Raw genomic sequence first — 26,802 nt, forward strand, 5'->3', positions numbered from 1 at the left:
GCCCCTGGAGCCCGGCTGCCACGTTGTGAGGACACCCAGGCCCCACGTAGGTGTTCCAGCTCCCAGTCCCAGGGAGGCCATGACAGCCGGCATCAGCCATCCAGGCCGTGGCCAACCCTGTGCAGTTTGCAGTCATAAGCAGGGTAAATGGTGGTGGTACTTTAAGCCAGTGTTATGGGGTGGTTTGTTACACAGACAAATAATATAATAGTGAAGAGTTTTAAACATTCATTCATGTCCCACAGCTGACAGCACCTTAAAATTTTTTGTGTTGCCTTTCACTCTTGGCAGTATTTTACAGCTGTGTCAATGGCATGTATACATAAGTTTACGTCTACATTTTCTTTGGGGATCTTATCAGCCATTTTTACAGTTTACTAGGTAAACTTCGTAAAGATGGTTCCAGATGGATGTCTGATAGTCCGTGCGGTACATATACCTGTGCTTTGGGGGCCCTGAGTCAGCACAGCTTGACAGCTGGTCGTCGATGATCAGCTCATCTCTCCGTGTACAGGAACCTGGTACACCTGGCAGGGAGGGTGGGCGGGTCGGTGTCCTTCCTCTGGGAAGACAGCTCAGCGCAGGTCCTTTTCATGCTGAGTTGCTGGAGATTGTCGTGCAGAGGGCAGCATGTTATTTAAAGGACTTTAGTTCTCTTAATGTTTGTGCTTCAGATTTACCCGCAGGACAGTGGTGGTGGTATTGTTTGGGGTAGAATTCCTAGGAGTGGACTTTCAACAGAGTTGAAAATGATTTGGAAAAGAGAAAAGAAAGCCTGGATATAAAGGAGAAAGATGAAAAAAAAAATGACTTGAGTTTTCTTGCCTGACGTGAAGGGGATTGATCAGTCAGGTCAGAAAACACGGCCAGTTGTCATCTGATTGACATAACACTTCACAGGAGAATTGGTTGGAAACCAGTGTTGGTTGTGAGCAGGTTGAAGAGACTAAACAGGTCGTGGGTTCGTGGTGGGAGAAGCATGGCTTTTTTGAGGGTTTTCTTACCAACCTTGAAGCTTGACCTAAGTCCTCAGACCCTCCAATGTGCTTCCTCCTCTAGGGAGTGGGAGCAGTAATGCCTCCTTCCTGTGGGTGTGGTCCGTGCCCCCGCCCCCCCCACCGGCCCCAGCATCAGCGGGAGGGGCTTAAAGGACAAACTGAAGGTGATGAGAATGGGATTGCAGCGGGGAGGGTGCTCTGAAGAGCTTTTAGGTTCAGGTCTGTCTTTCATGTGGAGACCTTGATGAGGCCATAGTGATCAAGATAGTGTGGTACTGGCGCAAAAATAGAAAGGAAGATCAATGGACTAGAATAGACAACTCAGAGGTAAGCCCAAACACATACGGGCACCTTATCTTTGACAAAGGAGGCACGAATATACAGTGGAAAAAAGACAGCCTCTTCATTAAGTGGTGCTGGGAAAACTGGACAGCTACATGTAAAAGAATGAAATTAGAACGCTTCCTAACACCACACACAAAAATAAACTCCAGATGGATTAAAGACATCAATGTAAGGCCAGACACTATAAAACTCCTAGGGGAAAACATAGGCAGAACACTCTATGACATACATGTGGAGACCTTGATGAACAGAGATACTGGGAGTTGGTGAACTAAGTGCAGCCCTCATTGACTGGCTGCTAAGTGCGGGGCACTTGGTCAGACTCTGCTGGACTGCCAGTCTGGTAGGTTCTGGTCCTGCCCCTCAAGGCAGTTATAGTTTAGTAGGAAAGACAGATGTCTGCCTACAGAACTAACTCAGATTGTGACGCTAGTTAAAATACACAGGCACAGATGAACTGTGGCTGTAGGAATTGGGTAGGTAACATTTCATATAAGATTTGGCATTTGAACTGGATCTTGAAAAAGCACTTTAGGAGTACGGTGGATAGAGGCGAGAAAGTGAAGTCTGGTTTAGAGACAGTACCTGGTTCAGGAGAGAAGAGCCTTTGGGTGCCTGGAGGGGATGGGGTAGCTTATAAAACTGGGTTTCTCATGATGAGACCGAAGCGTGTCCAGCTGGCTTGGAGGGAGGGAGGAGGGGAGAGAGCTGTCACACTCCTGTAGGTAAGAGAAGCAGCGAGTGGACCAAGGTGGTGGCCTGACACCAGCAGCCGGGAGGAACTGTCTCGGGTGGGTTGAAAGGACGTGGTGGACAGGTGGGAAGCCTGGAAGCTTGGGGACCACAGGACAAGGGCTGGGGGTAGGGGAGCACGTTGGGGTCGGGCGTGTGCAGCTGCCTCTCACTCTCACGCCAGATGTGAGGAGGGGGGGACCTGCTCGTGGTCACGACCAGCAGGTGGTGGGAAACATGAGGTTGGCACTGCCGCGCGTTGTAGATTTGACGGTAGCTACTGAGAGACTCCCGCCGAAGGAGGGAGGGAAGAGAGAGTTGTCAGAAGATGTCATCTCTGCCTGGGACCTGGAGGGTGATGGGTGCTGGGAGCCTGGCCCCTCTGGGGTCTGGTTCTTTGGGTGTCTCTGGTACAGTCATGGGAGGTGCGTGGAGGCCCGTTGAGAAGAGGGGAAGGTCTCTGCTGAGATGCGCGCTACGGAGACCGTCAGGCCTTCCCCGTGTGCTCGGTTCCTAACCTGCAGTGCTCAGCAGAGTGGATAACTAGCAGAGATGCACCATCGCCACCCACATTTCTAGGGGCTGGGGCTGCCAAGGGCTGTGTCGGGTTTGCTGTTGCCTAGAGTGCAGCGTTGTCCATTCCCCTAACAGTCTGTGTCTGGGAGAAGCTGAAAAGGGAGTAATTAAGTAATCTGATCCTGAAGAGTGGAGTAAGTGCCACCTCAGATCAGAGGAAGGGAGAGGAGGTTTATGGGGAAATGAGCTCTGGACCTGGAGTTCTTTCTTTTACTCTGGGTATCTGAACACGTCACTTCTTAAAATGAAACTCCGAGAAGCCAGGCGTGTGGTTGTCAACGTGGCTGACACCAGCGCCCCTTCCCCGAGTCCCTGCACCAGGCGGAGCAGCAGTCACCGAGCGCTGGTCCCGCGGCCCCGCCCGCCCTCTTCCCCTGCTCCGCAGACTCTGGACCGTTCTCTTCTCACCACAGAAGCATTCTGTAATGTGCCTGAAATGTGGAAAAGTAAAGCTAGAAGTACAGAGCAGGAGGGCAGGAGGATGTTTACGACAGAGCTAGGGGACTAGACTCTCACTGAACCAGCACCTTTCCAGTTAAAACAGAAACCACAGCTTTCCTGAACTTTCCATCGTGAGGCAGTCCTCACAGATGCTAAGTCCTAGTGCTCCGGTGGCCTGATGGTGTGTACTACCTGCCTTACATTCAAATCCAAGCATCAGAACTCTCGGGACAGAACCAGGTTCTCTGGCTGTGCTTGCAGCACCAATGCAGAGCCCTGGCCCAAGTGGCAACCCCGCAGCTCTGGTGGAGGGCACTGTGTCTGTGTGCCAGGCTCCTGGGGAACTCTCGTCGCCTGGTTACCTCTTCCCTAGGTGACATCCCCAGACAGGACTTATATCCGTGCCAGACACCACGGAGGGCTATCTGACATGGGTGATGTGAGCCTTCCTGCCTCAGACCTTTCAGTGGTGACTCTGTAAGCTCTGTTTTCTCTAGACAGTGGCATTTGAAGAAATCTCCAGATGAAGTCAGATCACTGGTTAAGCTCGTGTCCTGCTTCTGGCTCTGCTGCCTGGCTCGCGCCTCAGGCTTTGCCAGCAGGATCTCTCCAGAGGCTTTGGGCTGTGTGGACTCTGCTGCGTCACCGGATGACAGGGTTCTTTTCTACCTTGCGTAACTGTGGAGACAGAAGTTTGAAGAGACACCTTTTAAAATGTGTGTCCTGTTTCCTTGGCACGCCGTGGTCATAATTTTCTGTTCTGTGGTGCCACGTTGCAGGAGGGCAGACGGGAGCTCGTGTGTTCGCCTCTTAGTCTTTGACGGCAGGAGAGACCCCAGCCTCTGGCTCTCTTGAGATGGTTAAAAGGATTTTAATGAAGGAAGAGAGGCTCTAGAAAGAGCCTCTCTTTTCTGGAGTCCATATTATTTGAGGACAGTTGAGGGGTTTGCAGTTTCCCGAGTTCTGTCACATACGGTCTCATTGGATCCTTGTGAAGTGGGAGGCTGAGGTACCATCATCCTGTTTTGTGGATAGAAAAGACCAGCATGCAGAGTGTTGGAATGAGTTGCTTAAGGGACACAGCGTAACTGTCACACTTGGGATTTGAACCTAGTTTTGTTTTTAACATCCAAAGTGTTTTTTTCACTTTTTTTTTTTTTTTTAAACACTAGGCTACTCTCAGGCTTTCTGTGTCAAGTTGTGGGGTCTCCTGTTAAAGGTTACTCAGAGGGTGAATGGACGGTCCAGACATATATATTATTTAAATCGTTTATGGACTCGAAAACTAAAATTGTTGCTTTCTTGGAATAATTTGGGAGGCGGGCAGCATCGGATGGTGGGCTGTAGCTTAAAGGATGCTAGATTTTGCTGTTGGTGAAGCGCTGCTGTTTGGCAGAAACAAAGGAGCCCATGAGGTCCGTGGGCTGTTGGCTGGTGAGCTCCGTAAGGACCCAGGAGGCTGGGAGAAGCGAGGCCCGAGCAGTTCACCCCAGCTCCTTAGTTCCCAGCTCTTGACCACTTGGGGACGTGGCTTTCAGTCCACATTATCAAGGACGGGTCTGCTCGAGATGGAGAGAGGGCTCCGAGTTTCCGTCCAGAACTGGTGCTTTCTCGGCTGCAGCCTGAGCCCGGGTGTCTGGGCTTGCGGCTGTGACAGAATGGAAGTGGAGGAGCCCCCCCGATGAGAAGGGGGCTCATCCTGCCATGTTGCTGTTCCCCCCCCCGCAGTGGGCGACCTTGAGGATGGAGAGAGGAGCCAAGGAAAAGAACCACCAGCTGTACAAGCCCTACACCAATGGTAAGATGGGCTCCGCCCCCATTCCAAGCCGCCCCTGGAACTCTGTCCTCTCCCCCCCCCCCCCCCGCTTAAACCCCACCCCCACCTGGCACCGTGTGCAAGGTAGGGGGTATCCCTCAGTGTTCCCAGCGCGCTTTTTCCCAGTGGGTCGCTTGACAGGGCTGTTCTCTTGCAGGAATCATTGCAAAAGATCCCACGTCACTAGAAGAAGAGATCAAAGAAATTCGCCGGAGTGGTAGCAGTAAGGCTCTGGACAACACTCCTGAGTTTGAGCTCTCTGACATTTTCTACTTCTGCCGGAAAGGGATGGAGACCATTATGGACGATGAGGTGACAAAGAGGTTCTCGGCAGAGGAGCTGGAGTCCTGGAACTTGCTGAGCAGGACCAATTATAACTTCCAGTACATCAGCCTCCGGCTCACCGTGCTGTGGGGCTTAGGAGTGGTGATTCGGTACTGCTTCCTCCTGCCGCTCAGGTGAGGCCAGGCCTGAGCCTGAGGCCTGGTCCCCTTCCCCACCCCCACCCCGCCCTCCACTTTGTTCCCCCACATCAGAGAGGAGGATGGGTAGTACGCTTCTCTCGCTGTCCAGGCTGTCTGGATGGTCTGCGTGTCAGATAGAAATAGTTGGGTTTTTCAAATGGTACAAATCAACCGGTTTGCAAGGCGGAAATAGAGACACAGATGTAGAGAACAAACATATGGACACCAGGTGGGGAAGGCGGGGAGGGTTGGGGGGGAATGAGTTGGGAGATTGGGATACCAAATTGTACACTCTTAAGTATATGCAGTTTATTATATGTTAACGGTATCTCAATAAAAGTTCCAAAAAAAAAAAAAAGAAATAGTTGGGTTTCTCGAAGACAACTGTTTGTCTGCATGGACTAAACACAGGAACAGGGACAGGTGTGCTTCCTGGCCACCCTCCCCGGGCCTGGCTGATTCTGTTCCTGCAGCTTCCTCTCCGGGACAGAGGCGATCCTGATCTCCCAGGGTTTCTGTACCGCATGCTGTTCTGAGTATGTCTTGCCAGCTGCTGGTACCTACGGGCCCTACTTCCTGTTGCTTCCTGGAGAAGCTGTGCTTCTGCCAGGAGGTTAAGCCAAAGGGAAGGGTAAGAACGCAGGACAGCGGGTGCCTGAGGGCAGCATAGCCCTCAGTAGGCTGTCCTGTGGTTCTGGCTGCCACCCAGTGCCTGAGGAGCGCTGGATCCACGGTGTCCTGTCAGTGTGGAAGCAGAATGCCCTAGGGTTCTGATAGGCCTGCCCGCCTTTCCAGGTGGAACTCCTGGCTGGGTGCAGGTGGCCACACCTTGCGGGTGGTGTTCGTGATGTCCACTGCGTTTTCACACACTCAGTTCTAGACTTGGTGCAAGGGTTTGTCTCTGTGTCATAACTCGTCTTCTCGTTACAGGGTAGCTCTTGCTTTCACGGGGATTAGCCTGCTAGTGGTGGGCACCACGGTGGTGGGATACCTGCCAAACGGGAGGTGAGCAGAGCACGGGCATCCAAGTCTGTGGGTACCGGGGGTGAGGGTGGGGTTCCCTTCTTGAAACCCAGACCACAGACTCTTAGATGGGGAAAGTAACCCAACGATAGCAGTGACATAGGCAGGAAAGTCTTTTTTTTTTTCCATCTGATCTTGATCTGTGACTGTGTCCTTTTTGCCCTCCAGCCCTCACACTCTTACCATTTTAAAGACAAAAGGGGGAAGCCACAAAACCGTAAGGTCCAGGGCTAGCACGTCTTACAGCATGTTGTTTAGTTTTGAGCATTCTACTGTGTTGATGAATTGGTAAGAGGATAAAACACGTAGGTAGAGCCTGTTTGTTTAAGAGAAATTGGCTCCTTCTGGGAAGTTCTGGGGCTGGCAAATCTCTCTTCTGCCCGGGCTGACTCTCTGGCCTTTGCCCTGCCTCTGGGTGTTGACCAGCAAGAAGGGCAGGAATCTAGGAGACTTACCTGTGCTGGAAATTCTTGGGCTGTGAATTCTAAGCCCATTACCTTAGGTGAACTTGAGCAGCCCTCATCGTTTCTCTCTTTCTTTATCTGTAGACAGAAAGATGCTAATACAGAGTTTTACCATAAACACTGATATTTATAAAAATACTTAGCAGTCATAAAGGCCATAGGCAGTGATGGTTAGATGGTTGGACTTGGCACCTTTTCTTGTCTTCCTATATGTATGTAAAATAAAAGCAGAAATCTCTGTCCTTTTGTCACAGCTTTAAGGAGTTCCTGAGTAAGCACGTTCACCTAATGTGCTATCGGATCTGCGTGCGAGCCCTGACGGCCATCATTACCTACCATGACAGGTGAGGGCCTCGGGATGGGACAGAGGGATGGCCCTGGCAGAAAGGAGGGGGGGGGCGGGGGGGTAGTTGGCAGCTGGCCCGTGTGCCCTCACAGCGTTGTTAGAGCTGAGGAGGCTGCCGAGGCCAGGCCTGAGTTCCAGATGAATCGTTTTACACTGATTGTCGTTGCTTTGCATACATTCTAAACGCAGGAAGAACAGGCCTAGAAACGGTGGCATCTGCGTGGCCAATCATACGTCTCCCATTGACGTCATCATTTTGGCCAGCGATGGCTATTACGCCATGGTGAGGCTTCTCTCTGGTGCTCCTTTAGGCTGGTGAGGGCTGGGAGCTCTTTCTTAAGGGTGTGAACAGGTTAAGCGTGTTTTTCTACACAAGCCTAATGTAGGTTGTCCTCTTTGTTTCTCCAGCCTTGGGAGCTCCTTGGGACCCAGGTGTTGTGAGCAGAGCGACTGAGCGTGGGCGGTGGGGGGGGTGAAGGTGGGGAAGGGTTAGGGCGTGAGGGAAGATTTGAAGGGGCGGGGCTCAGGGGTTTTGGAGAATCCGCCCAGGGAGGGCGTTTGGACACAGGTGTGCTCCACTTCATGGTTGCATTTTAGGGTTTTCAGCTCTGTTTTTAGTTACACATCTCTGGTATCACTGATTAGAAGGAGAATTTAAATTCAGTGTTTAATGGTGGTTTCTGAGTAGTGAGAACCTGTGGCTACCAATAAAGCATTAGGGGGTGAGGGGTTGGGGTCAGGGTCTCAGGGGACCTGGGGGCTTGTGTGACGTCCGCTTGCTGCCCTTGCGCCTCTTCCTGCGCACAGGTGGGGCAGGTGCACGGGGGCCTTATGGGCGTCATTCAGAGAGCCATGGTGAAGGCCTGCCCGCACGTCTGGTTCGAGCGCTCCGAAGTGAAGGATCGCCACCTGGTGGCTAAAAGGTAAACAGGCGACACGGAGAGTCTGCGCTCAGGGGAGGTTGTGCCTCCAGCCTTCTCTGCTGAGCCCTGGCCGCTTGCGTGAGTGTTTTCCTGAAACGTGGAGTATAAAAAGTGTCAGCAGCCTCGTATCACTTACCAAGTTAGTAATGCGCTCCTTTTTCATTCCTTGCACCCGTCGTAATGAACAACACAGGAACTTTGAGTGTGATTCGAAATCCCAAAATGAATTCACTGTCACAAATGAAAACACACTTAAAGCAATGGAACAAAACGCAGCTCTGTTTTCAAGGAAAAAATGGTAAACGTGGCGCAAGTGATGGGGAGAGCTTTGATGTAAATTGAGAAGAATCAAGCCTCCGCTGAGACACTCTCCCCAGGGATGGTGGGCCACCCCTGAATTCCCTGCGCTGCATCTCAGAGGGGCTGCACGTCCCACCCAGCCCAGCTGTAGGAAGTCAGGGGCGAGCGTTTCTTGAGGCTGCTCTTTGCTGGGCTCTGTGGCGGGCAGGTCCTTTAGACAGTCCCAGGTCTGAGCCACAGCCTCTGTGCACCGACTCACGTACTTCCTTGAACAGCTGTGCACGTTAAGTTGTAACCATCCAGTGTTCCCTGTCCTTAGGAATTTTGTTAGGTCGTGGGTTTATAAGCGAGAAGGTCCTGTTTGTTACCCTGCCTTTATGTCCAGCATCGCGTCTAGACAGGGTATTGATAGATGCATTTGGACGATGATGGACGTGAGGCGCTCTGACGCTTCGTTTTACTTTTCTCTTCTAAAGGCTGACCGAGCACGTGCAGGATAAAAGCAAGCTGCCCATCCTCATCTTCCCGGAGGGTAAGCTTCTGTGTGGGGAGCCTGTGCAGGAGGGCGAGTCCAGTGTTGTGTTGGAGCCCAGGCCCTCACCCTTGCTGGGGGTACCTGTCTTCACTGAATCATGTGGGGGCCCCGTAGATTGGCCATGGTACTAAAAGCTCAGAGGACTCAAAATGTGGACCAAGAGTGCCGTCGTGTGACCTTCCTTGGTGCAGGAGCCCTTCTGTAGCATTGCCAACAGGCTCCTTGAGCGTCTTGCAGAGCCTTCCCAGGCCCTCCCGCATCGGCTGGGGGCTCTGGCCTCTTGTGTGGCTGCCTTGGGAACCAGGGAAGGTGGTGCTGCAAGAAGAGGAGAGGAGGCAGCCCAGTAGTTTGTGCATCCTTTCAGTGTGTGTTCATGCGCTGGGGAGGTGACAGGTTTATCCTCTCTGAAGAGCCATTAGGAGGATTTTTATTATATTTAATCCTTAAACTCCTAAGCTCTGGGGTAAAGGACGGAAAGAAATGGCATTCTACTCTCTTCTGCATTTTAGGAACCTGCATCAATAATACATCGGTGATGATGTTCAAAAAGGGAAGTTTTGAAATTGGAGCCACAGTTTACCCTGTTGCTATCAAGGTACGAGCCCTCTGAGGGCCACGTGGTCACCGTCACGGCCACTGGGACGCGGCAGGAGAGGTGGGCGGAGGAGCTGGGGCCACCCTCTCAGTGGAGCACCTGGGGCTGGGATGGCCGACTCCAGCCCTCACCTCCAGCCTTCAGAGCTTGGCTTCCTCCCCACTGGTTCCTCATTGTTCCTGAACTCTGCCAGCGTGGAAGGCAGTCTGCCTGAAGGGGGCCTCCTGTGGGGCCAGGGATGCCCAGCTGGATCTGTGCATTTGGTTAGAGGTGAGGGTGGGTGGGTGCAGACGTGTCCTTGTTGCTGGAGGAAGAAGTAGCTCCTCTGCTTTGGCTCATGAGGCATCTGAGAGACCAAAGGTCACTCGTGAAAATAAGGGGCCTTAAGAGTCTGTCTAGCCTGTTCCTTTTAGAAACTTGAACCTTTGTCTGTGCAAAAGTGCTTAGAAAGATGGGACGCCATTGGCCAGTTTCCCTTTTTCCTCCTTCCTCTCTTTCCCCCATCATAACCATCTGATTTTATAAATAAATGCATATTATCATTTCTAAAAGAGTGCTGTACTACCTCTAAAAAAACACAGCCTTTGTTACTATGTTTGAAGTATTGGGTTGGCCAAAAGTTTCGTTTTTTTCCCCATAAGATGGCTCTAGTAGTGCTTAGTTGTCTTTAACTTCATTCCAAACAATTTTGTTAGATTGTTTTGTGACAGCTGTTATATCAGCTTGCATTTTAAAAAAACATCAAAATTGGTGAATTTTTGTGTAGCCTTTTTAACATTGAAGACAGAAGGAAAACATTTTTGGCGTATTATGGTTTATTATTTCAAGATTGGTGAAAACGCAACTGAAATGCGAAAAAAGATTTGTGCAGTGTATGGAGAAGGTGCTGTGACTGAACCTGTCGAAAGTGGTTTGTGAAGTTTCATGCTGGAGATTTCTCACTGGACGATGCTCCGCGGTCGGGTAGACCAGTTGAAGTTGATAGCGGTCAAATCAAGACATTCATTGAGAAGGATCAGTGTTATACCACACGGGAGACAGCCGACATACTCAAAATATCCACATCGTGTTGAAAATCAGAATTTTTACCAGCTGGGTTATGTTCATTGCTTTGATGTTTGGGTTCCACATAAGTTAAGCAGAGAAAACCTTCTTGACCGTATTTCTGTGTGCGATTTTTCTACTTAAACATAACAAAAAGTTCCGTTTTTAAAATAAATTGTGACGGGTGATGAAAAGTGGATACTGTACAATAACGTGGAACAGAAGAGATCGTGGGGCGAGTGAAATGAACCACCACCAACCACACCAAAGGCCAGTCTTCCTCCAAAGAAGGTGATGTTGTGTATATGGTGGGATTGGAAGGGAGTCCTCTATCATGAGCTCTTTCTGGAAAACCAGGCGATTAATTCCAAGTACGGCTCCCAATTAGACCAACTGAAAGCAGCACTGGACGAAAAGCATCCAGAAATAGTCAACAGAAAATGCATAATCTTCCATCAGAATAACGCAAGACCGATCACGTTTCTTTGATGACCAGGCAAAACCTGTGACAGCTGGGCTGGGACGTTCTGATTCATCTGCTGTGTTCACCAGACATTGCACCTTCGAATTTCCATTTATTTCGGTCTTTACAAAATTCTCTTAATGGGAAAAAGTTCAGTTCCCTGGAAGACTGTAAAAGGCACTTGGAACAGTTCTTTGCTCAAAAAGATAAAAAGTTTTGGCAAGATGAAATTATGAAGTTGCCTGAACAATGGCAGAAGGTAGTGGAACAAAACGGTGAATACGTTGTTCAATAAAGTTCTTGGTGAAAATAAAAAATGTGTCTCTTATTTTTACTTAAAAATCAAAAGAGCTTTTTGGCCAATCCAATATTTAGGTTGACATCTCAGATCAGGTGAGTGAGTTGTTCTTAGAATTTAGTCTCTGTACTTCTGCGAGCATCTGCTATCTGTGGAGGCGTCTTGTAGAAATGTTCCTTATTCTCACCTGGCGGCACAGCTGGTGCATTTGGGGGAGCAGATGCTCCTCTTGGTTAAGTGCACACTTTCCAGCCACATCTCTTTCCCAGGTGGGTGAAGCGCCAGGCAGGGATGGCGAATGAGGCGTGGCTGCAGGGTAACTGGTCCCTGGACCGGGCTGCCCGCGGGATTTGTTGAGGATGCTGGGTCTGGAGCAGCAGAAAAGGTTCTGTTCTCAGTGTCTGCCTCGGACGTGGGAACGGGAGTGATGCTTGCATCGTACGTGTGCCGTCCCGCAGTTTTATGTCCAGGGAGCTCAGTGCCCCACCCACCCCCACCCCCATATGTTTATTAAGCTGCTGCACGGAAGCCCTGATGCTCACTCCAGAGCATCGGTTCTTCGCAGCTGCATCAGCATCACCTGGTGGGCTTGTGAAAATGCAGATTGCTGGGCCCAATGCCCAGCGTTTCTGAACTTGGTTTCTAACCCGTCCTTGGGCGCTGCTGTTGCTGCTGGTCAGGAACCACACTGCGAACCTACTTTTCGCCAGTTTAGGAACCTGGACCCTTGACAGCTGTGTCCGCTCCAAAACACAGGCATGTAAATTTTCCTTCATCTACAGGTTTATTAAAGCTCATATGTGATTAAGAACTTTTGCTTCCCAGGTACTTTTCCAGTTTTTGTGACAATGTCGTTGGTAACCAAACTTGATGACCTTAGCAGTTTCAAAGCTCCTGTTACATTTCCACCAAAATGAAGCCATTGTCTGATTTTGAGGAATGTGTTGCTGTTTTGAGCTTTTGCTTTGTCTTTCTCTCTACGGTGTCTGCCCGGCATGGAATAGGGACTCAGCCCTCAGCAAGGTTCCTCTCCATTCACGCTCTGTAAACTGTGACAGCACTTTCTTCCAGTCATACACACTAACTCCTGTTCAAGATTCATTTTTCTCCTGCATTTCCTTGTGGTGCTATAACATGAAAGCCTTTAAGCCTTCTATCTGAACGTTACATCTGAATTTTTTAGTTTCTATAATTAAACCTAAATGTCTTCATTTCTGTAGTCAGGTCTACAGTTAGGCATAATTCTCTAATTTTTATTCTGAGAATCATAAAATTTAGGCTTGAAAGTCCTGAAAAAAATCATGTAGTTCAAACCCAGCCACTCCCCCCCCCCCCCCCCCCGGCCAAGTGTGAGAACCACTCGGGCACCTTGGCTGGTGTCCCTTCCCAGGATCTCCAGGGAAGGGCATCCTCCACCCTGTTGGCAGCTGGGTCCAGTGGGACAGCTCTTGAAACTCTGTCTCCTGTTGTTTTTTCACTGGGGTCCCAGGTCTTTGCTTTGTGGTCCCACACCCCGTCTGACGGCTTGTCTGTGAGCGCCCTTCGGGCATCCAGTGCCGGTTCAGCCCTGACCCTTTCCAGGCTTTCTCCTCAAGGACTCGGTTCCTCTTGCCGCCTCTTGTGTCACCTCCCCCCGCACCCCTCCCACCCGGCTCGCCTGCACGTCCTCTTCTGTGTGGGGAGAGTGAGCGTCACAGCTGCGGCCACATCCCCACAAAATGCTCCTGAAGCACAGCCCTTGCCTTCGTCAGAGCGGCTGGCAGGTGACAGTATCCGACGAGCGGGCTCTGGGTGGGAAGGGTGGCGCCCGCGGCAAGGAGGCCTCTGCGCCCGCCCGCCCGCCGTGGCTGCTGTGACTCCCTCAGAGCAGAGCCTCCTCCTTAGATGTGTCCTGACAGAGGCAGAGCTTTCTGGTTGTTTCCTCCTTGGTCTCGACACCAGAAGTGATCTTTGAAAGCTGGCAGTTGTGTAAGACAATGTCTCTTCTGGGGAGGTATTTGTCAAAGTGTTGGTGAGTGTGTGACCTGATGGAGTAAGTGTAGTGAAACGTTAGAGATAGTTGACTCGGGATGGATCTGGGAGGATGTGATCCTGTTCTCTGTTTGGGGGTACGTTTGACAACATAAAGAATAGACGACAGACACCTGTGAGTTAGACATGACTCTAACCAAAGAGGGAGGACCTTGGAGGAAGGCTGTTGGTCCTCCTTAGTGATCTGCAGTCAGGGTGGTGGATGTTGCTCGAGGTCACAAGTGCCCGGGTGTAGGGACTGTCCGTGTTGGGGCCCTGGGAGCCACGTCCTAGTATTGATCCTGCAGAGTGGGGGTGGGGGGGGGCCGCGTTTCGAAGAGTTGCTGTGGACACACGCACACGTTAGGACTGCTGCCTGCTCATCGCCCGGTGTTCCGTTGTCTTGCAGTACGACCCCCAGTTCGGGGATGCCTTCTGGAACAGCAGCAAGTATGGGATGGTGACGTACCTGCTGAGGATGATGACCAGCTGGGCCATCGTCTGCAGCGTGTGGTACCTGCCTCCCATGACCAGAGAGGTGGGTACCCACACCGCTCGGAGTCTCCCCCGCCTCTGTGCCCGTGAGCCCGGGTTGGGTGCCATCATCCATCCTCTCTTGCAGGCGGAGGAAGACGCTGTCCAGTTCGCAAACAGGGTGAAGTCCGCCATTGCCAGGCAGGGAGGCCTCGTGGACCTGCTGTGGTGAGTCAGAGCCGGATTTGATCAGCCGAGTCTAGGAGAGTGTGAATTTCTGAAGCAGGTGCTGAGTGGTTGACTCCATCTACACAGCGTCCTCCTCTCCGCGGGGTGGAGAAGAGCTCAGTCCTGGAGAGTCAGCACTCTCAGGAGCCCAGGGTTCTTGGACGAAGCGGCTGACGCTGTGTCCCTTCCTGGGGGCACAGTCTGTCCGAGCACCTGGGCAGCCCTGACTCTGTGGGCTGGACTCGGTGCCAGCCCGGACACCACAGAGGAGCTCTGGGCTCTCCTGTCGCGTGTATTTGGCAAAATTGGACCATCCTTAGAAAGGCCGGTTTTGTTTTTTTGTAGCTTGTTACCTACTAGAGCAGGAGTTGGCAAACTTCTGAAAAGAGTCAGTACGTATTTTAGACTCTGGGCCACGTGGTCTCTGGTGCACCTGCTCGACGCTGCTTTTGTGGGAGGAAAGCAGCCAGACACAGTCCATGAGCACGAGTGGGTCCACGTGCCCGTGAAACTCCACTTACAGACACAGGCGTCGGGTGGGCTGGGCCCGTCGGCCATGGTTTGCAGACCTTTACACAAAGGTGTGAGGCAGTTGTGCTCCAGCTCCAGGAGGTTGATGGGGACGAATGCTGGATTCAGGGGAACTAAGTCCCCTCCAGGGACCTTAGGTTTAAGTGCAAGGGTCAGCGCTAGAGCGCGTTTGACTCAGCGGGCATTTGAACGGACCTGTAACCCTTTTTTCAAATTAATTTTCTTACTGGAGTATAGTTGCTTTACCGTGTTGCATTAGTTTCTGCTGTACAGCAAAAGGACTCAGCCACACACACGCATGTCTCCCCCTCTTCCAGACTCCACTCCCACGTAGGTCACCACAGAGCACCGAATAGAGCCCCCTGTGCTGTGCAGTAGGTTATTATTCATAAATCAGCGTGTGTACGTCATGCCCAATCTCCCAGTTTATCCCTCCCCGCTCCCTTTTCCCGTGGCAACCGTAAGTCTGTTTTCTACGTCTGTGGCTCATTTTCTGTTTCATAGGCAAGTTCATTTGTATCATTTTTTAGATTCCACGTATAAGCGATGTCATGTGATATCTGTCTTTCTCTGTCTGACTTCATTCAGTGTGGCCCTCTCTAGGCCTGCACAGCCCTTTTTAAAAACGCTAGCGTTTATTGGGCACCTCCTGTGTGCCGGGCGCAGTGCTGCTGCTCTGAGAGTCTCGTCTCCTCCCCACAGTCACCCCGGGGGAAGGAGAACTGTTACTCCCAGTTTTCAGATGAGAACCTGAAACTCAGAGAGGTTAAGTAACTGTCTCTCTAAAGCCACGGAATAAGGCCTGGAGCCGCGAGTTGAGCTCAGGTCTGACCGGCTTCTAAAGCTCCAGTGTTTAGCCACTGTCCCACGTCCCCTGTCGCTGAAGCCCAACGAAGACGAGGGTGGCTGCTTTCGAAAGGAGGCCTTTGCTGGGGATGTGAAAAGATGCGGCAGGTGTAAGGGCTCCCACTGTGAGGTGGGTCTGGGGGTGGGGGCTTCGCCAGAGACTTTCACCACCACCCCCGCCTCCACTCAAAACAAAGGGTAAGAGGGAGACTGCGGGTGGGCTTGGGCTGCACCCGTCACTGATGTGAGTCTAGGGTGACAGACGGGGGAGGCTGTGAAGAAGCGAGCCCGTGTTTAGAGGATTGTTGGGGGCTGTTGGAGGAGGTGGGTGGTTAGCCCCAAGTCTGCGTTACTTCCATCCCCTTGCGGGGCCGTCCCTTGAGCACAAAGGAGTAAGAAGTTATATTTTCCCTTGTGTTCATTTGCGTGAATTTGGAGCATCCCTGGGTCTGAATGGTACAGGTTTTATTTTACAGATCAGTTTTACAAATTCGTTGTCAGTCTCAATATTTCTTAAAGCTTGGCTCACTTTCCAAAAGCCAGGGCCTCCTTTGCCTTCCGTAAAGGGAGGACGAATGTTCGAGCAGAACGAACTTTTAACTCCTGGGAAGGTGTGAGTGATGAGAAAGTAGCCTGGGTACCAGCCCTGAGCCCCGAGGCCCGGGCAGGAGTGAGGGCTGTGAGGGGGAGCGGGGGGCCGGGGCGCGGGGCGCGGGGCGGCAGCAGCGCCCCTCTGCTCCCGCACGCAGCCCTTGCCTTCCTCTCGCCAGGGACGGGGGTCTGAAGCGGGAGAAGGTGAAGGACGCATTCAAGGAGGAGCAGCAGAAGCTGTACAGCAGGATGATCGTCGGCAACCACGAGGACAGGAGCCGGTCCTGAGCCCCTGCCGCCGGGACGCCGCTGCTCGGGCTGCTCCGCGCGCGGGACTCCTCCAGCTTCTCCGAGCCGCCTGGGCCCCTCCCAGGCCGCGCTGCCTTCTCGTTGCTTTTCCGCTGAGCCCATTGGAGGAATGCCATTAAAGTCCCTTCCCCAGCGTGCCTGTGCGGCCTGAGCGCTGCAGCCCGCCGGCCCCGCCCGGGACCCGGGCGCTGTGTGTCCCGCAGGCTGGAGGAGGAGACACTGTCGTCTGCAGGAGCCCCGGCTGTCCCCTGGGTCGGGAGGCGGTGGGCCGCCTCCCTCACCGGGTTGTTGTGGGTGCTCACGTGCTACCACGAGGGAAGGACCGCCAGCTTGGTGTGCGGGCTGGGCCGGGAGGTGGGGCGGGATGAGGGGAAGCTGGAGCCGCTCACGGGGCTCCGGGTTTGTTTGTGTGAGTAAATAAAGTTGTCTCTGATGTTGACTGGATCGAGGGTGTTTCCCGTCACGCCCCCTCCCCAGCTGTGGCGCTCGGCAGCTTGTTTCTTATCAGCGTTAGGATTCTCTGAACCATCAGGGGACTCGGCTTCTAGGACAGGGACTAGTATTGCTGGGAAGAAGGTAGAGCCCTCCTGTCAGATGTGTGCGTACCTCTGGGTGATTTGGAATTTGCGGCACTGTTGAGACGTGGGTGCCCTCCTGAGATGGGTGCCGTGGGATTGGAGGTGTGTGATGGTGGGCGGGGGCACTGCTTGTCACGTGCGGGGAGTGGAAGATGGTCTGGAGGTAAGGTCTGGGGAGGCGATGAGGAAAGCTGGGACCAGGCAGGAGCAGGGGCTCTGGTGGGGGGGGGGGGGTGTTTGGTGCCCCGTGGGCTTCACGCAGCCGGAGGGAAGCTGCTGGCCTCCTGCGCCCGCCTCTGGTCACTTGAAGCAGGTCCAGAGCCAGGCCCCCTTCCCATTGCCCGCTTCTAGGCTCTGCTGAATCTAGATCCCTCAGGAGAGAGCTGCCTCTCCCCCCACTTATCTGTCTGTGTGTCTCTCCCCACACCCTGCTCTGGAAGAGTAGCCACCACACCCTTCGGGGTTTTGCAGCAGCCTTGGGATGTGTCACCTGTCCAAGCCGCCCTCTATCCTTGATGTGGGGAGGGGTTGGCAGTGGGGCCTGGCTCCAGGGGCTCCTGACCTCGGTCTGTCACCCTAACTGCTGACTGCCCCCCCCACACCCCCAGTAGCCTCCCATTTCCTCCTACCCACCCCTGCCAACCAGCAAGAAACTATTTCTATTTTATTTCTCTCAAACTAAAACTGTTATGACAATGATAACAGCCTCTTATGACCTGTTTTACAAAATGTGCAAGAATAAACAGATTTTTAGCCTTTCATAGGCAGTATTGTTGAGTATATAAAAGCTGTCTGGAATGATCTTTACAAACTAGTCTTAAAGATCAAGTTCCCGTTTTAAGTTTACTTTTAAAAAAACTTTCTGCCATCTGATACGTTTATTGCATGATGTTTGTAGGGACTTTTAATTTGGTTTTAGTTTTCTCACATTCTTTTCAGCACATCTGTTGCTGATGACAAGTAGAATATTGCAAGAACCTGGTCCAGAATCGCTGCTATGTAAAGAAATACTCGGGGAGACTAAGTAATGATTTTTTTTTTTACTGTTACCAGCTGAGAAGGGATGTGAATTACACCCATATAAAAAGAAATCTCTAAAATTTTTATTTAGTGCTTGTTGCAAGCACACAGACTCAGACTGCTCCATCCTTTTAAATTGGGGACACTGTGGGCCCCCAGGGATTCGTGTTATTCGTAATTGGTTTGGGATAACTGAATCGGTCTTACACAGTAAAACCTTGAGACATTTAGGAGTAATTACAAAGAAGCACGTAAAGCAACGTAATGTACAAAACACGTCACTCCTGGGGCCCCAGCAGCCAGGACGGGCCTGCAATGAGACCAAGTGGGATTAAGTGTGGGATGAGCGCTGGCCAGTTCTAATCACCTTCCGGACCTGCTGCTCGTGTGCTGTTTGGGCTTTATTTTTTTTTATTTATTTATTTTTTGATTTTAAACACTGTTGAAAACAACATACAACACCCAGAGACAATAAATCGGAGAACCACAGAACCACTATCACACCAGCAAATTAAAATGATCCCCGAAGTTCACGTCAGACGGGTGATGTGCCAGTATCGTAACAAGGTTTAGATGGCGGCACATGTCACACAGCCGCGTGAACACCCAATCATCACGCTTTGTTTGGGCTTTATTTTTCTCCATTTCCTGATGCATAACTAGGGACTCGGGCTAGAGGAGCTCTAAGGCCCTTTCCACATCTGAAATGTACGTAATTTTTTTTTTTTTTAAACCCATAGTTCAGATGTTGGCTTTGAGCTGTGAAGTCCTTTGGGTTCAGACATAAGTGAGTTTGAATCCTTTTCCTTCCTACAGAACACTGGGCTATTGAAACTCAACTCCTTTGGAGAGTGTCACGTGTCATGGAGAGTCCCCAGGGTTTTAGGTGTTTGTGGGGCTGGGTGGATTTGATTGTGGGTCTTGGGAAGACTATTTTCACTGCAGCATGAGCTGTATTTTCCCCAGCTAGTTGGAGAGGAACTTTGTGAAAAGGCTGGTGGAAACCCCCTGACGGGAAGCTCGGTAGAAGGCTGTCTCCAGGCCAGGGCTCAGCGAGCTCAGCTTGGCGGAGCAGTTTGAGGTGACGTCCAGCTTCAGAATTTGATCCTTCATTGGGTTGGACCCCCCTGCAGCCCGATGTGAAGTGGCAGGGATTTGGGGGAGAGGGGATTGCTCCTCAGAGGCCTGAGTGCCCAGACCAGGCAGGGAGGAGCCCTCCAGCACCATCCAGGCTCAGCCCTTCACGGCAGCACCTCGCCAGCCGTGGGCACTAATCCTGCTGTCCTGCGAAGTCTGTGTCTGTAAACCCTGCCGCTTCCTTCCTGGAGTTGACCAAAACCTCAGGGGTCTGTGGGATGGCGCTTCCAGCGGTCCCTGATGACCAGAGCCCACGGTGTGGCAGGACCTGTCCCCCTGCTGTGCATCCCGGGCGGCCAGACGTGATTTCTCCGGTTGCACTTGGCCTGTGTGGCCTGAGGCCCGGACTGGGAGGACAGCTGCATGCACACTGACTCTGGACGGGCTCGGAGACGACCATCCTGCCATCCATCTTGCGCTGCGTTCACCCCCCTCTCCCCCCAGTCAATATGTCTCTCCGATGGGAAAGTTAATAAATTTTGCTCTAGATTAAAAGTATTGATCATTTCATTTGTAAACGATAAATAAAAAGGGGGAACTTTTCATTGCACCAGGGGTAGCGTCTGGTGTGTTTTGCGGGTGAAATTGCTCTGGCTGTCGGGGGGGGTGGGCTTCTTATATGCATTCCAGCCGGCTGGCTGCATTGATTTCCTATTAGTCTCCCAGCACCACCCAGTACCTCATCATTCCAGTACCTGCTATTAATGGTCTTTTGATAAATAATCACTTGTAAGTCAATAAATTTTTATTAAACAGTGTGGCTCTTTGATTTATTAAAATCTGACCGTGTTTGTCTGGGAGAAAAGGGATGCTGAATTGAAGTGGAGGTTTTCATACATCTTCCTGAGGCCGAGCAGTCACGGCACACTCCAGAGAAAAACAATTGCATTTTAACAGAAACAAAACAGCCGAGTGTGGAACTTGGGCCCAGGGAAACTTTATCTCCGTCAGCCTGAGGCTCACTGCTGGGAACAGCTGCAGGCCTGAGGGGCGGGGGGGCAGCGGGGCGGCGGGGGGAGACAAGTCAAGAACTTTGTGTTTGCTTCCGAGAGGGGTGAGGTGCCAGGGCTGGGCCCCCCGTGGCTGCCATCTGAGCAGCACAGACCCTTGTGCGGTAAACGGCCCGCCATGTGCCCTGGAGTAGGCACCCTGGGCAGACAGAAAAGTTGGACGGCAGGACCTCTTAGCGTCCTTCCTGGCCAAATCACCAAAGTCACAACTTATGGCAGGAAACGCCAAGAGATGGTCATGTTTTAGGTGGAGATCTGGCTGTATAGATTATCTTAGAAAGTGGACCAAATAGCTGAAGATTGGAATCTTTTTTTGGTGAGATTTTCATTGGCATAAAATTGTAAAAGGTTTAATTTGCTGTAAAGGGTTTGGCAAGTTTTCATTGAGAAGCATGTGGCCCTGTACAGACTTGTGTACAAAGAGGCCCAACCACCATGTACAGAACCAGAACTCCCAGCCCAGAGGGACGTATGAGACCCAGGAAATGCTCTTATTAAAACTGACGGCTGTCCCCAACCCTGCCGTGATCCAGGCCACTGCTGCAGCCTCTTTTCCATTCATAACCAGTGTGACAGGTGTCAGCGGGAAGGGTTTCGGAAGTGGGGATGGCTAAGAAGTTCAGCTGAGGGCTTTAATGTTTTTAAACATGTTATCAAATGTCTAGATCACATTTTAAGATGCTTTTTTAAAAAATTCAATGTTTTAAACATGCTGCAAGGTTTCTCTTGTTGCTGGAGTTCCTTTTCTGTCCTGGTCTTGGAGGTGATAGATGCGGCATCAGGGACCCTGAAGGTAGGCAGGATGCAGGTGCTCAGGGAGCAAGCATGTGGCTGTCCCTCAGGGCAGGTGAGTGGTGACACGGCTGTCCCGGAGCATGGCCCGTCCTGCCCCATGTGTGGGGCTGGGGAGTGCCCCAGACACCCAGCTTCTCCCCTGAGGAGCTTTGGGGCCTGTGCCTAAGGCTGGGGGGTGGGGGGCGTAGAGGGGAGCCCAAGCAGGGGAGCCACAGGACAGCTTTCCAGAAGGTAACAGTAAGCATATTCTGCACGTCAGCGCACAACTCAAGTCCACTTTTCCAAGTGAAGCAGGAGACATGGCCCGGGCCTCACCTGGGGTTCTCTTCTACACGCTGCAGATGCTCCCTCACTCCTCTGTCCTTGTTCATTCAACTCCGCCTTAGGACTTTAGTGGGGGAGCTGGGGAAGACTCATCTTAGGGTTCCTGGCACCCTGGGAGTTTCCTTCCAGGGATTCCAAGTAAAGTACATGAACTTGGGAGAGCAGGGACTCCTGCTGTGTGGCTTCTGTTCCGGCTGCCTGCGGGGGTGGGGGGGTGGGGGCGGGGACGATTGAGGTCCACACGAGGAGTCGGAGGGGCATCCGGCCAGCGCCAGGCAGGCACCTGCAGCGCCTGCAGACGCAGCCCGGCAGGAGGAGGCGGGGGCTGGTGGACAATGGGATGCTCTGTTTCCCTTGAGAGTAAGAATGGAGGCCTGAAAGCTTCTGGAATGGAAGATCCGGTGACCCCAGAGAGCTGCGACCCCATGGCTCCCAAACGGCACTTGACTGCATTTACCCTCACTCCCAGCCCCCGCGCGCGCGCGCGCGCTCGAACTGCAGGCTCAGCGCCGGGTCGGGGGATACTGGGGTCGGGAGGCGAGCCTTCGCATCTGATACCATCCAGAGCGCTGGGGCAGGATGTTCTGCTCGCCTACCCCCACCCTCGCCTCCTCCAGCCCAGTTTTTGTGGTCTGGACAGACACTGCCCCTTCGGAGCTGAGGAGCGGCTCCGCAGGGGTGCCGGGGTGGGGATGCAGCTCTTGGGGTGCCTGGTTGGGCGGCTGCACGCCGGGCTCAGGAAGGGCTGCGAGCGCTCAGATTGATCCCACAGCCGTGATCTGTCATTTCTCCGAGGCAGGCGCTGTTTTCTTTTGCTTCGAGAGCCCCTTCGACACCTGCTTTATTTTTCTTCCTGCGCTGACGTGACGGGAGACAGGTGTTAAACTACTTAATCACTTTAAAATTGTTTTAATTTTCTGTTTTTTATTGATCTCTCCAGCACCAATTAATCAGCTCACTGGACCAGGCAGTTAGTACATTAAAAATTGTCAGGGAGGCCGTGCATCTTGCAAAATGTCTAAAAAATATTCAGCTAGCAAATTTCGTTTTTCTTTGGCATGCAACAGTCCTCGGGCAGCAGGACTCTCACTCGCGAGGGGCCTCTGCCTCTGGGGCTCGCGCCCGGGAGGCTTCGGGGTGCAGGGGGGCTTCCGGTAGGAGAAACGGAAGCAGGTGCCCTTTTCATCACTGATTGGCATCTTTCCTTCCACTTTTGTTCTCTGCTTCCCGCACGACATTGGATCTCCTTTTCCCAAGAGCGTTGGGGATTTTCCGGGAAGGGGCGCTTGCTCTGGACTCCATGTCCTGACCCCCACGGGCAGGACTCCACCATCTCTACCTGCCCTTGACCGGCCGGGTCCCAGGCCCGCAGCCAGGTTTCCTCCCTCTGGGATGTCGGCACTTTTAACTTGTCCTAACGATGCCAAAGCCACTTCTCTGGGGCAGGGGCGCTGCTAAACTTGGTAAACTCTGTCTGTTGGCAGGTAGTTGTGTGTCACGCTGCCTTGTCCCTGGCAGCCGGCAATCAGCCTGAAGTCCGTCCACGGAATGTTCTGGACAGCCCCACCCCCCACAGTCACCCTGTTCTGTATGGCAAACCCTTGCCACTTGTCTTTTATCACCCCTCTTGAAAATGATTAACTGCTTGGCCGTACTTTTTTTTTTTTTTTAATTTATTTTAAATTTTGATTGTGCTGGAGTAGATTTCCCATGTAGTGTTAGTTTCAGGGGTACAGCAAAGTGATTCAGTTATACATAATACATATATTCATTCTTTTTCCGATTGTTTTGTACTTTCTGAAGTAAATAAAACATGGACTGAATAACCAAGGGCTTTAACATCATGTTTTGGGGGTAGAAATTTGTTCTGGTTTTCCCATTTTTGCCAGTTTTTTGCTTTTTTTTCTGATCACTTTCTAAAAGCAAGCCCCTTATTTTTTCTGTGGCAAATAAAGTATCAAGCAGCCGGTCTGCATGGTCGGAGTGGTTTGTTCCCTTCCAGAGTGCCACCCTCCCGAGCATCTCTCCGGTGCCATGCCCTCTTCCTTCTGCTCCCAGCGGACTGAGGGAAGCTCTTTTTATCCTCCTCCCCCCAGCACTTCATGGTTCTCTCCAGGGCCCCTCTCTGGAACCGGGGCCGGCAACCCCCACCTGAGCCGCAAGGGGGGCAGACACAGTCAGCCCCTGCCTGTGGGTGGGGGACTTATCTCCCCCAGCACCCAGCCCCACCCACCCTTATTAATTGGTATATGATTGGGCTCGGGCATATAATCTCATATTGATTTTCTCTCTGGACGCCACAGCTTTATTTGCTCACATCTGCCCTGTGTTTAATTGGTGCTTTGCTCTGGAAACCAGAGATCTTATCGGCCGGTTTGATTTCTTTTCCTGGGGCACAGAGGCACGCACACACCCTCACACTCAAGTCAGTGGCCCGGCCCAGCCCCTCCCTGGGTGAGCCATTCCTGAGGGGCGGGGGGCGGTGGAGAATGACCCAGAAGGGCCTTCTCGGAGACTTCCTGTCTTTACCCTTGACCTCACGTGCTGTGTCTGATGCCGCCTGTGGTGAAAGTGCCTGTGTGAGGTTTGCTGGGGAAATGCTGGCTTTGCAGCCAGACCTGGGTTCAAACACACCTGCTCTCCGTGTGTGGCCTTGAGGCTAACCTATTGCATTTCTCTGCACTGCAGTATCTTCTTCTTTAAAACTTTTATTTATTATTTATTTATTTATTTGACACAGAGTTGATTTACAATGTTGTGCTAATTTCTGCTGTGCAGCTTGCAGTATCTTCTTTATCTGAGAAAAAGGCAGCACGCCTGCTTTGCAGAATTCTTAGGAAACACAGGTCAGTCACCAACACACAGTGCCCGGCACTCAGTAGGTGCTCAGTAAACCAGTGGCCCCAGTCAGCCTGTGCTGGTGTAAGAGATATAGCCTTGTGTACTGGGAAGAAAAAGAAAAAGGTGTCTTTGGCGGCCACTGTGTCCCCACAGGGTGGGGAGCCTGTGTCCCCAGGCCCAGGGCACAGGGAGAGAGTCTCTGCCCCGAGACACTACTGTCACCACCTGCTTGTCCGAGGCTGGTACCTGGGCTGCGAGGTTTTGTTCTTCTCTTCTAACCATGGTCCTGCATCTGGGCTGGTCTGCCCTGGGGTGTTCGTAGCAAAGGGAAGATGCAAAGGCCAGAGGTAAACACGAATTTCCTATTGACACAACATTAATTCTCCTGCTTGGACAGGTGAATGTGCTTTCACTCACTTTACCATGATTAATGATGTGTGCCCACTAAAAGAGGCCTAATGAAGGGCCCTGAATGCAAGGCGTCTGGATTGGCTGTGGGGAAAGAGGCCTGCAAGCTGCTCTACGTGGGGGGAACCAGCCCCTCCACCACTGCCAACATCTCCGCCTTCCCCCTGCAAGAAGTAGGACGAGGCAACTGCTGGTTAAAGAATGCGTCCTGCCCCAGGGGTTTCTGACTGAGGAGGAGACCTTCTCCCCAGCCCTGCACCCTGGGGTCTGGAGGTCAGCCCACCCCGCCCCCTGCCTGTCCCCTGAAGCGCTCCTCCCACCTGTACAAACCTGGTCCTTGCCTCACCTGCACCCAAGGCTGTCGTCAAAGGTCAGCTCAGTCTCTGGCTCATTGCTCTGAAGAGTGATGGCGTATTGGAGGGGCCAGGCCAGGGCCTCTGGCCGAGAAGCATCAGGACCACAGAGGATGCTCTGAGGCCTTAGGGCAGGAGGCTCCTGGGCCTGTAAGTGACGTGGTAACAAGACTGGATGTGAGCAGCTTCTGTTCTGTTACTTTGTAGGTTCAGCACAGCTCACACATGGTGAGAAGGGGCCTACGGCGCCGCAGCCCAAGGCAGCTGATAAAGGAGTGGGGGGTGGGGTGGGGGTCGGTGTAGCTGCTACTCCAAATCCTGGACGGTCGGGGTCTCTGGAGGATTGCCTCAGCCTTGGGGGTGGGGCAGACAGACCAGGCCATCTCTCCAAGGCAGCTTGGGTCCGCAGACCACCGCCCCCGCCCCGCTCCCCACCAAGGAACCTAAGTCGCTCCCCACGAGGGCTGGGCGCTGCGCTCCTCAGGAATCTGACCACGGCTGAGAACGGCTAAACGCTGGGGATGGGAGGTTTAGTCCAGTTTAACCCAGTTCCTTTTTCACTAAGGATGGTCTATTATGGGGGGTGGGGGAGGTGTGAGCTGGGGAGTAAAGATAGGAAGCTTGGGACCAGCTCTCAGGGAAGGAAGGCTGGGAAATTCGAACCCCGGGGCAGCTCCCCTTCGTCCATCTGTCCCCATGTCCCCATAGGTTCCCCGGCAGGGCCTGCCTATAAGCAAACAACAGGGTTAAAAGAAACATTTTTTGGTACTGATGAACTCAGTGACAAGAACAAGGTCGCAGATACAGAGAATGGACAGGAGAACTCGAGGTTTGGGAGGGGGCGGGGGGTGAAGGGGAAACTGAGATGAAGCGAGAGAGTAGCACAGACATATATATACTACCAACTGTAAAACAGATAGTCAGTGGGAAGTTGTTGTATAACAAAGGGAGTCCAACTCGAGGATGGAAGATGCCTTAGAGGACTGGGGCGGGGAGGGTGGGGGGGACTCGGGGCAGGGGGAGTCAAGGAAGGGAGGGAATACGGGGATATATGTATAAAAACAGATGATTGAACTTGGTGTACCCCCAAAAAAATAAAAAAATAAAAAAAAGAAATTTTTTTTTGTTTTTATTAAATGAAATGTTCTTTCAGCTATAAATTACAGAAACGCAACTCAACCAGACTGGAGACAAAAGGATGTGTCTTGTCTCCTGAAAAGGCTAGGGGCACACCAGGCCCTGCTGAAACAATGTCACCAGTTCAATCCTGCTCTCCCCCGCTGTCAGATCCTCTTTCCGCTGGGTTGGCCCCGGTCCTGGGCAGGCGGACGGCCAGGCCACATGGCGCTCCAGGTAGAGAGGCAAGTGGACGCTCCCCTGAACAACCTGGTCCTTGGCTCATTGGCTGGGACTGAGCCAGGGGCCCATCCCTGGACCAATCTGTCACATGGCCAGGAGGTGGCATTCACTGATTGGCTGAGGATGGTGTCACTCATCCGCGCCCGGAAATGGGAGTGGGCCGGCACGCCGACGCTAGATCAATTAAAAGTGGCAAGAGGGTTGTCCTCTATGGAAAATCAGGGTGGCCTTATCAGAGGCCGCAGGGATCTGCGCCCAGCGAGCCCAAACCACAAGTGAGCTGTGCCCCTTTCCTCCTCTCAGGGAGGAAGCCGCCGTTCACTGGGCAGTGCACTGCACGCTACAGTTTTCCTGCAGCTGGGCCACAGAGCCCTCTGCCCTGGCTGTTTCCACTGAGGCATGTGACGCCCAGGAACTGCAAGGCCAATGCTGCTTGCTCTTCCAAAACATAGAGGCAGGGGGTTAGCAAATTCCTTAGTTAGGGCGGGGTCTCTCCCAAGAGCCCTTGGAGGTTTGAGTGTATTAAATCTTTCCAGAGTATCACAGGCATGGGACTGCTGCCGGCGGCGGCAGGAAACCAGAAGGGCCCTGCCATCTCTCTGTCTTTCCTGGGGAAGAAGGTCCA

At 52.4% G+C, this 26,802-nt stretch overlaps 1 protein-coding gene and 1 pseudogene across 8 annotated transcripts in view; one reads left to right on the forward strand and one right to left on the reverse strand.

The window, feature by feature from the left end:
- The window catches only part of GPAT4 (glycerol-3-phosphate acyltransferase 4), a 36,240-nt gene extending 18,651 nt beyond the window's left edge, over positions 1–17,589 (forward strand). For 5 of the 8 annotated variants that reach the window (XM_057697094.1, XM_057697095.1, XM_057697098.1 and 2 more), the window contains 12 exons: positions 4,821–4,890; positions 5,066–5,366; positions 6,303–6,377; positions 7,114–7,203; positions 7,395–7,488; positions 7,614–7,637; positions 8,013–8,128; positions 8,905–8,960; positions 9,473–9,558; positions 13,783–13,911; positions 13,996–14,075; positions 16,223–17,577. In XM_057697094.1, the coding sequence (XP_057553077.1) occupies positions 4,821–4,890; positions 5,066–5,366; positions 6,303–6,377; positions 7,114–7,203; positions 7,395–7,488; positions 7,614–7,637; positions 8,013–8,128; positions 8,905–8,960; positions 9,473–9,558; positions 13,783–13,911; positions 13,996–14,075; positions 16,223–16,331 (1,230 nt within the window). In that variant the 3' untranslated portion in view covers positions 16,332–17,577. Of the gene's footprint in view, positions 1–4,820; positions 4,891–5,065; positions 5,367–6,302; positions 6,378–7,113; positions 7,204–7,394; positions 7,489–7,613; positions 7,638–8,012; positions 8,129–8,904; positions 8,961–9,472; positions 9,559–13,782; positions 13,912–13,995; positions 14,076–16,222 lie in introns of all 8 variants that reach the window. The other 3 variants (XM_057697100.1, XM_057697099.1, XM_057697101.1) reach the window with 3 other exon arrangements.
- Positions 17,590–18,483: 894 nt separating this feature from the next.
- On the reverse strand, positions 18,484–18,581 carry LOC130830671 (small nucleolar RNA U13; annotated as a pseudogene).
- Positions 18,582–26,802: the final 8,221 nt, after the last annotated feature.

Source organism: Hippopotamus amphibius, chromosome 10 (genome assembly GCF_030028045.1).
Source record: "Hippopotamus amphibius kiboko isolate mHipAmp2 chromosome 10, mHipAmp2.hap2, whole genome shotgun sequence".
Taxonomy (NCBI): Eukaryota; Metazoa; Chordata; class Mammalia; order Artiodactyla; family Hippopotamidae; genus Hippopotamus; species Hippopotamus amphibius.